Raw genomic sequence first — 11,268 nt, 5'->3', positions numbered from 1 at the left:
CAAAACTATCCCTGCTTCTTAGTCTTAAAATGGAGGTTTTCTTAAGTGAGGATTTTCCACTTAGAATTAAGGGTATACCATAATTTTATCACCTCAGCACTTTAAAAAACAATTAAAAGTAAAGTAACTGACTCTTTGCCTCTTTTATGCCAAGAAAATATGATACCACTGTCAGTATTTGTAATCATTAGCTATTGATTAACATATGTTTCCTAGCCTAATTTACATAAAGGGTACACTAATTATCTACTCCCTAGCTGTCTGTTTTTCTTTGTGTGTGGTCCTATTTTTGCTGAGTGAGGGTTTTAGCTACTGACCTGCAGCTCCAACTGAAATGGATTCTATGCCTTTTGGCTTCTCAGCAAAGTTAGGCAAATTAACTAAGCAACAAAAGAAACTATTTTCTTCTGCCTCCTCTTCCTTTGTTTTCCTTCCACACACAAAAAAAAAAAGAACTAGAATTTCTAACATCATATCCAACAAGTCCCTTACTTAAAGGAAGACTTTATATTCTGAAAATGCACAAGCTTGAATCAATCTAACATTTTATGGAGTTTGAAATAAACACAGAACTTCATTTTTGAATCACACACACACACAAAAAAAAAAAACCAAAACAACCATCCAGTTTGGGAATAATAATGATTTAATGACCAAAACAAAACTGTATCACAGTGATCATAACATTGAAGCATTGTCTTTGCTTTTTCATTTAACAACATGGAAAAAAGTTATTATTGTTATCCATTTAACAGGTTTTAAAGGTATTGGTAAGATTTACTTCTGAACCAAAGTTATTTCACTGGTAACTTTAAAAAAAAAAAAGACCACCATTTTGCATAAGGATACATAAATTGAGCACTTGCAGACACATTATTTACACAAAGAAGCTAAACACATAATTCAAATTTCCAAACTTTCTAAAATCTCATCAATGTATTACGCCACCTAACTACTGGATGTTACACTTCAGACCAATAAACATTTTTTTTTAAATCCTTACAACTATGCAAACCCCAATGTAACATCTTCTAAACATAACATTCACTTCAGGAACAGAGAGTTCTGGGAAATTGCACTCACAATTGAACTCTTATCTAAACTAGATTTTATGGATTCATAAATTTATTTAGCTATATATATACCTCATGATAAATTCATTAGGCCAGATTCCACATGTTCTTTCTGGCCAAATTGAGCTTGGCATAAGTATTCTGAAAGTTAACAATTATGTAATTAAATGATACAGCTATTCTGGAAATAACCATTCATTTTTGCTGACTATAGAAATTGAAATAGGGCCCACTCTAGCTACCACCTCACAACAAATATTTCATCACAAACTAGAATAACTAGTATCTTAATAATACTCCTTCAAATTAAAAAGAAAAACATGGTTATATACTAATCAGGGGGTTTCAAAAAGGTTTCTTTTTTTTCCACTGGGTACACCTAGTTCCAGTTGACATAGTATACTTTAAAACCTAAAATCTGCTAAAGAATTCTTCTCAGAAATATAAAGTCAATTTCCCCTATCTTAAGGAAAATGGTCCCTTCAACTAAGTCATATTAACCCCTGTCTTTCACTGAAATAATGTGCATAAGAACTGGATCTCACTTTATAAATTAGCCTGCTCTAATTTTAGACCATCAGGGACAGCAGCCAATGCAGTCACAGACAACTTCCTTCACTTCCATGACCATTACTTGAGTTCCTTTGGGTGTATCACTAGCAGGGTCTTTAGCTCTGCATATTGTTTGCCCCTTCCCCCATACCTACCCACAGATGACACAGCATTCATGTATAGAAACCTAAAGCCTTCATATTTTTATTGCTACTCAGTATAGCCCCCCCCCAAAAAAAATTACATGTTTTTAACTCTTTACGATGAGATGGTCCTTTTCATCCTCCATCTCCAAAGGCTGAAAATTAAATCAATTAAGTCAGTGTCTTGTGAGATGAGAATGGTAGGGCATAGGGAAAGGAAGGCAAGAAGAGCCAAATTTTGTTTGATAAATCACCCTTTCTCCTCACCTTATAGGAATCAATAGAAAAGGAGACCTATTTTTCTCATGCTGGGGAGTAGAGGTTGAAGGAATAATGGGATAAAAGATCAAACACACTGAACCAAACAAACAAAACAGCTTCTAGTGCTTCTCACAAAAGGGTGGAGGTTCACAAAATCTGGATACTAATAGTGCCTTCAGAACAAATGGCCAATTCTCCTATGGTTCAGATTTCTCATTGTTTTCAAAGAGAATTCTGCAATAGCAGAGAGCAGCTCAGCAAAATGAAGCTGGGGGCTTTAGGAACAGGAAAAGTGTGCAGAGGAGACAGATGCCTCGAATTGCACATTAAATATTCAAGGGTGATATTAAGAGAAAAGAAATATAAGGAGAATGAATGATTCAAAGGAAGGCAGCAACAGAAATGTCAATGGGGAACGTACACCTTAAAAGCAGACTAACATACCCTGGTTCCATAAACATCACAGTGAAGATTATGCAAAGAGAAGCCAGTTCATCACTAACGTATGGCAAAAAAAAAAAATCTCTGCTGCTATTCCACTCCTGTTAGGGTGTTGATGTAACAACTTTTATAGCAAAATCTCAGCTGCTACATAATGTACTCTTAGTAGGGTGTCTGTGTAACAACTTTAACTAATATGCTCTGTTCTTTCTCTGAGTAGATACCGTTCCTTGGAGCTCTAAGAAGCACATCTGCTTCTTTCCTAAAGCCTAACCCCCAAGGTGAAGTATCAAATTGTATTATCAGTGTCAAAAAAAAAAACAAAAAAAACAAATAAAATAAAGGCTACAGACTGATGAGGAAAACAGACCATTAAAAATGGAATTAACATGCCAATGAATATTAGAAACATCATAAATAAGAACACCAAAAATAAAATAAAATAAAATTTAAATGATCTAAGCTACAAACATGGCAAAGCATATCAAATTTCTCATTTTTGTAGCATCTCTTAGGAAGATGATGACATACAGTCTAAAAATTCATGGCATACACACTGGCAAAAACCATACACCATAAGAATAACAAGGCTGGAAGGGACGAGGCTGACAAAGACAACTCCAAGGGTGACTTTTTTTGAGACCAGTAAGTAGATCCCTAAGGGCAAGGAACTGAAATATAGCAATCCTAGCAACCAAACTAAGACTCGGATTGATGTCTGGAAGAGCAGAGAGGTACAGTTCCACACTGTCCAGTTGTGGGACACGGTAGCCACAGAGTCAAAGCTGGTGGGTCTGTAAAACTCCACCACGGGGGTCGAGCTCAGAGACTGGGGGCTCTCTCTCTGGACCTCCATGATGGTGATCACCAGGCAGTTGGAGGAAGTGTGGGAGGGACTGACCAGGGAGGCCAGCCTTTTGGGGGTCAGCAAGAGCTCCGTGGGATTGTCTGGCAGGCATTTCTTCCCCTTTGCTCCACAAGTCAAGTTCACCAGGATGTTGTTGTCGTCAGGGAGGCTGTTAACCTCGTCGTCAGGCAGGCAGGTCTCAAACCTGCAGAAAGGACACACGATGACGCCCTGGGGGGAATCTCCGAAGTCGATGATCTTGTAAAGGCATTTGGCACAAACGCGGTGACAACATTCCAGGACTTTGGGTTTCCTCTGCCTCAGGTTGTAGCGATTGTAGCAGATCTTGCACTCGAGCTCGTCAGAGACGGGGGACTCGGCAACATCCTCTGGAGGCTGGCTGGTCATCATTGGGCTATCTTCAGCGGCCTTCTCTACCAGCAGGGCTTTTCTAAGGGATGCTTAGGGTATCCCTGAGAGCATCACACCATTCAAATCGAGCTGGATTTGCACGTTCATTCTCAGCTTCTGCATATGTCTTTGTTGCCCAGACTTAGGTGGAAAAAGGCAATGTGAAGATTCTGTGAAGAAAAGAAAGATTCTGTCAGTGAAAGGAATTTTAACAAATAAGTTTGGACAGTTTTTCCCCCCAAGTTGATATATAAAGCAGGTGCTTCAATTTTTAAAATTTATTTACTTAAAGGGGAAACTAGATGGGCACAATAGTGGAGTAAAAAAATCATCTCCCTTAAATTCAGATCTGGCCTCAGACATTAGCAGGGTAACCCTGGTCAAGTCACTTATTGCTTTCAGTTTCCTCATATGTAAAATGAATTAAAGAAGCAAATGGCAAACCACTCCTGTATTTTTGCCAAGGAAACCTCAAATGAAGTTGGACATGAATGAAAAGTAATTAAACAATAACAACAAAGTGCTTAAAAAGGATGCTTTCCAGCTCTTTTTGTGGTAACAAGGAATTGGAAAATGAATAGGTGCCCATCAATTGGGGAATGGCTGAACAAGCTTGTGGTACATGAAGGTAATGGAACATTATTTTCTATAAAAAATGATGAACAAGCTGATTATAGAAAGGCCTGGAAAAATTTGCATGAATTGATGCTGAGTGAAATAAACAGAACCAGGAATACATTGTACACAACAGCAAGAATGTGCGATGATCAATTATGAAAAACTTAGCTCTTCTCAGTGGTTCAGTGATACAAAACAATCCCATCAGGATTCTAACTTTGGACAGAAAATGCCATCTGCATCCAGAAAAAGAACTCTAAAGAGACTGAATTACAATCAACACATGCTATATTAACTTCTTTTTTTCTGTTTTTTTTTTCCTCTCTCCCATCTTTTTTTCCCTTTTGCTCTGATTTTTTTCTCTCCCAACATGATTCATAAAGCAATGTGTATTAAAAATAAGTACACTTACTAGGGAAACAATAAATAAAAAATAAAAAGATGCTTTCTACTCTTTGATATAAGAGCAATTTTCTTCAAAACTACTCCAGTCTCTTTACCAGAAAAACTCCAAATGGGATTGTGAAAAGCTAACTAAACACAACTAAAAATGATTATACAATACATCCCCGGCCCCAGGAAAGCAAAAATGCTACATTTGAAAAGCCCTCTTCAGAACAAGCTCAAATGTCTTCCAATCTGTGATGACATGCTGGGTGTATAACAGATACTCTAGACCATGCCCTATAAGTATGAAAGAAGAAAGAAAGAAAGAAGAAAGAAAGAAAGAAAGAAAGAAAGAAAGAAAGAAGAAAGAAAGAAAGAAAGAAAGAAAGAAAGAAAGAAAGAAAGAAAGAAAGAAAGAAAGAAAGAAAGAAGGAAGGAAGGAAGGAAGGAAGGAAGGAAGGAAGGAAGGAAGGAAGGAAGGAAGGAAGGAAGGAAGGAAGGAAGGAAGGAAGGAAGGAAGGAAGGAAGAAGGAAGGAAGGAAGGAAGGAAGGAAGGAAGGAAGGAAGGAAGAAGGAAGGAAGGAAGGAAGGAAGAAGAAAGAAAGAAAGAAAGAAAGAAAGAAAGAAAGAAAGAAAGAAAGAAAGAAAGAAAGAAGAAAGAAAGAAAGAAAGAAAGAAAGAAAGAAAGAAAGAAGAAAGAAAGAAAGAAAGAAAGAAAGAAGGAAAGAAGAAAGAAGGAAAGAAGGAAAGAAGGAAAGAAAGAAAGAAAGAAAGAAAGAAAGAAAGAAAGAAAGAAGAAAGAAAGAAAGAAAGAAAGAAAGAAAGAAAGAAAGAAAGAAAGAAAGAAAGAAAGAAAGAAAGAAAGAAAGAAAGAAAGAAAGAAAGAAGGAAAGAAGGAAAGAAGGAAAGAAGGAAAGAAAGAAAGAAAGAAAGAAAGAAAGAAAGAAAGAAAGAAAGAAAGAAAGAAAGAAAGAAAGAAAGAAAGAAAGAAAGAAAGAAAGAAAGAAAGAAAGAAAGAAAGAAAGAAAGAAAGAAAAGAAAAGAAAAAAAAAGAAAAGAAAAAAAAAGAAAAGAGACAAGAAAGGAAATTGTTCCAAGAAGTAAAACAACAACTCTGGCTTTATTAAAAGTCAAGGGACTTGAATCAGACATAGTTTACTTAGTATGATATGGCATTATACTAATTATTCAAGAGCCAGGGGTACACATAATAGAAGCTTAAATTCAATATTTATTAATTGATTGATTGATTGATTGTGGTCCAAATAGCCTTTTACAGGGCTTGACAATCCATAAAAGAAATGGCTCTTTCAGATAAATAAAAAATTTTAAAGAGTTTTAGAATGAAAAGGAGGGACAGTTAAGTAAAGCAGTGACTGAAGTATCTGGCTTGGAGTCAGGAGAAAATGAGTTCAAATTTGACCTGACACTTACTAAATGCGTATGTATAAAGGTGGAGTGATGGCTACAGAGTTGGTGTCAGAATGGGGAAGAACTGGATTCAAATGTTGCCTCGACACATACAAGCTATGACCAATCCCAAATTACTTAACCTCTGTGTCTCAGCAACGTTCCATGATTATAAATTACAGAGAAAGTGCTGATCTAAATTGACAGAGGATTTTACCTCCTAGTAAAAAACCTATTGTTGCTGTTGTTCCGCCATGTCCCTCTCTTCATGACCCCATGAAACAACTGTCTATAAGTTTTCTTGGCAAAGATACTGGAGTAGTTTGCCATTTCCTTCTCTAGTTTTATGCAGAGGGGGTTAGTTAAGTGACTTGGCCAGAGTCACAAAGCTAATAAGTATGTAAGGTCACATTTGAACACTGGTCTTTAGAATTCAGGCTCTATGCTCTACCCATTGCACCACCTAGATGTCCCAATGTGGAATAATAAATATTCATTTGTGGTTAATATTTATTTACAATAATTAAAAAATGAGGAAATCAAATTTCCTAGTGACATCACAGACCTATTTTCATCCTCTCCTAAGTATTTGTTACTTAGGCACACAGCATTGTTGAAAAACACGGACCTTCATGTGACCCTTGGTTCTGCCAGTTACTAACTATGAAACACTGGGAAAATTATTGAACTTTTCTGGTTCTTAGTTTTATTTTTTGTAAAATGAGGAATCTAAATTACATGATATCTAGATATCTATGGTTTCTTCCTGTTCTAAATCCCAGATCTTCTCCTAGTTAGGCAGATATATATATATATATATATATATATTTATATTTATATATATATATATATTTATATATACACACATATACATACATACACACACATTTATATATACATATATATAAATGAATAAAATAAAAATGTTCCCTATTGGTCCTCCACTATCCTTACTGACCTTGGATATATGGTTACGTGCATAAGTTCAAATAAATATTCAACTCCCAATTATCTTTGATAATAGATGGGTACAAAGATGTGAGATGGGGAGAGGAGGTGGGAACAAAGTAATTTATATCTGACCTTGGAATATTCTATTTATTTTGGCAGCAGATTTAGCCTTTTAATTATGTGTTGCTTAGGCAAATATAACAATTCATTTGTATTTCCGAGGTTACACCACGCGATAATTGTGAAGGGCTGCCAGAACCCTGCTGGATGGCATTGGGCTATCGGTGTGGAATTAAAAGCTTTCCATGGATCATTAAGGAGGTTGAGAAGGCCAGTAGAAAGAGTTCTGGCTCTGGAAGTCAGTGTTCCTGGTGTCAAATCCTTTCTCTAATACCTTAGTGACCAGGAGCAACTCATTCAAGGCCCCTGTGGGCCTTTGTTTCCTGGTCTGTAAAATGACAAGGTTGGACTCAATGGTTCTTTGAGCTTCATGTCAACAATCGCCATGATGGGCTATTACTGGAAAGGAGCTAATTTAAAACAAACTGTATGATCCCAAAGGTCATGTATGTTTGGCTCTGTAATAAAAGACATTATTTTTATAAAACCTTCTTAGTTACTTTTGTCTCAGGCTGATATTAAAATAGAGATTGTATTCACTAAGCTTGTAACAGATGGCTGGCTGGAAATGTGCTCAGGAGAATTAAGTCACTCCAGAATTTTTTAAATTTTCTGCTCATTAAAAGAAAAAGGATACACGCAAACAAAGAAAATTGAGGAATGACAGTGTATTGTGTATGTATACATATACATGTGTAAATTGTATATGTATGTACATACACATGTATATATATATATATATATATATACTAATTTATTGCTATGTAAATAGTAGCCATTCATGAATTAAATGAATCCCTGATCATATGTTGACCCTCTCTCTTGACCTAGGAGACCACCATCAATTTCCCATCCTACAAGACATCAGCACCTGGCAGATGGAATGCCAAATACTAGTATCCATTCTCCATTGCATTCGTAGTGGAGTCGGTTTCCCAGTGTTCAGGATACCACAGAATTAGCTGTTAGTACAGACAACCAAGCACCTCCTATCTCCCTTTCCCTCTGACACTGTCGCCATCTTGCCATAGCCTTGATTCTTGCCATAGCCTGCTTGTGGGTGTGCCTGCCCCAAGTCTTACCCCACTCCAATAAACTACCCTAGTACCTCAGGATCAAATACAAAATCCTCCATTTCAAGTTCAAAGTCCTTCAAAGCACAGTCCCCCTTCTACCTTTAAAATCTTCTTATATCTTATTTCCTGTCACATACTGTTCTAAAATTGACACTGGCTTCTTACTTTTCTACAAACAGGATACTCCATCTGTCTCAGATTCCAGCTGTCCACATGCCTGGAATGCTCTCCCTCATTTCCTTTAAATCCCAAATTAAATTACTTTCTCAAGAAGGTTTACCCAACTCTTCTCAAGTTTGGTGTCTTCCCTCTGTTTATTATTCCCTATTTATCCTGTACAAAGCATATTTGCATAATGATTTCTCTTTTATTGTCTCCCTCATTAGATTCTGAGCTCATTGTGGGGTGGGGACTGCCCTTTGCCTCTTTTTGTATATATCCCATGCTTGGAACATAGTCTACTATGCTTAATAAACGGTTACTGGCTGCTGGTTATACTTCTCCAAAGAGAGTGAACACTGATTTTAATCTACCACATAATCCTGATGCTTCTGACCTGAGTTTTCCTCCAAAAGCTTAAATTCTCCCCTAAATCAGACCTGGCACTGCAGAATATACAAGAGCAACAGTTCCCAGTGTTATCAAGACTGACTCAAGACTGAGTCAGAGGAAAAGTAGAGCTTTCTGGGAGAAAGAATGATAAAAATGTGTGGACACGTAGGTCTAAAGGCATGAGAGAATGTCTCAATGTGTATTCAACTGATTGTGTATGTGTGTGTGTGTAAGAGAAAGAAACAGAGACACAGAGACAGACAGACAGAGACAGACAGAGACAGAGAGTCAAAGAGAGAGAGAGACAGAGAAAAAATGGCAGAGACAGAGACTGGTAAATATATAAGGAGTGCCTAAAAGTCTTATTTCAATTACAAGATGCAACAACTAGAAGACCTTTAAAACTGTATAGACATACATACACATATACTACATATTTGTATATGAACTAAGGTGATCCCAGAATAGTCACAATTATGTTAATAGTATTACTAATCTTCTAGAGTGCTCTAAGGTTTGCTTAATGATGTACAAATATTCTATCATTCTTTCCTCACAATAACCCTGAGAAGTAGGCACTATTTTTATGACCATTTTACAGATGAGGAAAACAAGACAGAAAGCAATTAAATGAATTGTCCTCAGTCATCTGAATCTGAACTCAAGTTGTCCTTTACTCTAGGCCCAGAGTTCTACCCACTGTGCGACTACCTAGATCCTGGTGGTAACGTTACTCCTTTTGCATTAAACTTTCTACCATCAAAAAGGGTTGGCTTACTGGCACTGGTAATAGCTTGAATTAGATTACCCTAATCCATTAGTGATTAGCTTTGTTTCAAGTAAGTGTATCTTTTTTTTTTTTACTGAACTAGAGATATTGCTATGGTGTAGCATAATAATACTTGTTATAGTTTTATGTATTCAAAATATTCCAGAAAGGGACTGCTAATAAGTTGGAAAGATGTTTTACAATATTCAAATATCCAATATAAATGATCTAATTTAGTTAGCAGATCACTGTCTACTGGAATACTCACTCTGATATTTTGAAACACTCCATGGAGAAGAGTCTCTGAAACTGCTACTTCCAGCAGTGAATGACCAAGGGCCTTGTTTGACCAGTGCTTCAATGGCATGCCCGAAAATGTAGCCTTTTACAAGCCACCCCTCCTGGAACGACACAAAAAACTTAAAATCAGAAAAGTTCTGGGTTGGGAGGAACTTAAGTGAGCAATGAGGCTAACTCGTGAGTAACCCATAATCCCCTCTCCCCAATAAATCATAATCGTGCCCTTTTTTAACAATGTCTAGGGAAGGGGAGAAGAGATATCACTCCCATTCCACTTTTTAAAAGCTTTAAATCAAGTTAAATCTGCCTCTGAATAACTTCCAAGCTCTGAAAAGCCACATGGAAGAACAGCTTCATTGGAGGATATGAGGTCAAATACTTCCTCTAATCCTTTTTGTAAGACCATTAATAAACCACTTAACTTATTTGTGGCTCAGTTTCTTCATTTGTAAAATGAAGATAATGCTGTCTGTTGCACCAACCACCCAGGTTTGTTGTGAGGCTGACAGGAGATACAATCACAGAGAGTTCTATCAATGTCAGTTATTATTACAACTGCTCTGAATTCTGCCTTCTTGGGCAAACAGAACATTCTTCCACATAAAAGCCCTCCAAATCCTGAAGACAGCTCCCATTTTCCCACTTAAATCTCTCCTTATCCAGTATAAACATTCTCATTTTCTTCAACTGATGCTCACTCAGTGATCTCAATATCCTTCACAACCCTGATTGTCTTCCTCCTTAAAATCTGGCATCCACAACTGAGCAAAACATGCCAGATGTGCCCTAACCAGCACAGAGGGAAACAGGACGTTTCTTTTGTGAAGGTTGGCCACGCAGATGGGGTTTTTTTAAAAAATAGATTGTTCCAAAGAATTAGAGGGGGTGTGCCCAAAAATTGAGAAACGATTGTGGTACATAATTGTGCTATAAGATACAATGAAAGGAATGGTTTCAGAAATGTGGAGACACCTGTATGAACTGATCGAGTTAAGTGAGCAAATAAATCCAGAACAGTTAATATTACAATTAACATCAGCATTATAAAGACAAACAGCTCTGAAAGATTGAAGAACTAATCAATGCAATGACTTACTAAAAGTCTAAAGGACAGAATATTAAGCATGATACTCCTGACAGAAAAGTGATAGAAGGCAAGTTTCAAAAGGATGTATATATATATATATATATATATATATATATATATGTATGTATGTGTGTATATGCATTATATATGTAATGCATATATGTATGTATGTGTGTATCTACATTATATATAAAATACATAAACATATATGCTTGTATGTACATAAAAGAGAAAGAAAAAATAGAAACAGGAGAAAGAGAGAGAGAGACA

The 11,268-nt window shown here is 36.5% G+C and overlaps 1 protein-coding gene across 3 annotated transcripts in view; it reads right to left on the bottom strand.

Moving 5' to 3' along the window:
• Positions 1-628: 628 nt before the first annotated feature.
• RNF182 (ring finger protein 182) overlaps positions 629-11,268 on the bottom strand; it is a 78,791-nt gene continuing 68,151 nt past the window's right edge. For all 3 annotated transcript variants that reach the window (XM_074272084.1, XM_074272092.1, XM_074272101.1), the window contains 2 exons: positions 9,880-10,012; positions 629-3,898 (listed from right to left, as the gene is read on the bottom strand). In XM_074272084.1, the coding sequence (XP_074128185.1) occupies positions 2,982-3,728 (747 nt within the window). In that variant the 5' untranslated portion in view covers positions 3,729-3,898; positions 9,880-10,012 and the 3' untranslated portion in view covers positions 629-2,981. The remainder of the gene's footprint in view (positions 3,899-9,879; positions 10,013-11,268) is intronic.

Source organism: Sminthopsis crassicaudata, chromosome 1 (genome assembly GCF_048593235.1).
Source record: "Sminthopsis crassicaudata isolate SCR6 chromosome 1, ASM4859323v1, whole genome shotgun sequence".
NCBI lineage: Eukaryota > Metazoa > Chordata > Mammalia > Dasyuromorphia > Dasyuridae > Sminthopsis > Sminthopsis crassicaudata.
Note: the sequence above shows the minus strand (reverse complement) of the source record. Positions and strands in the feature narration are given on the sequence as shown.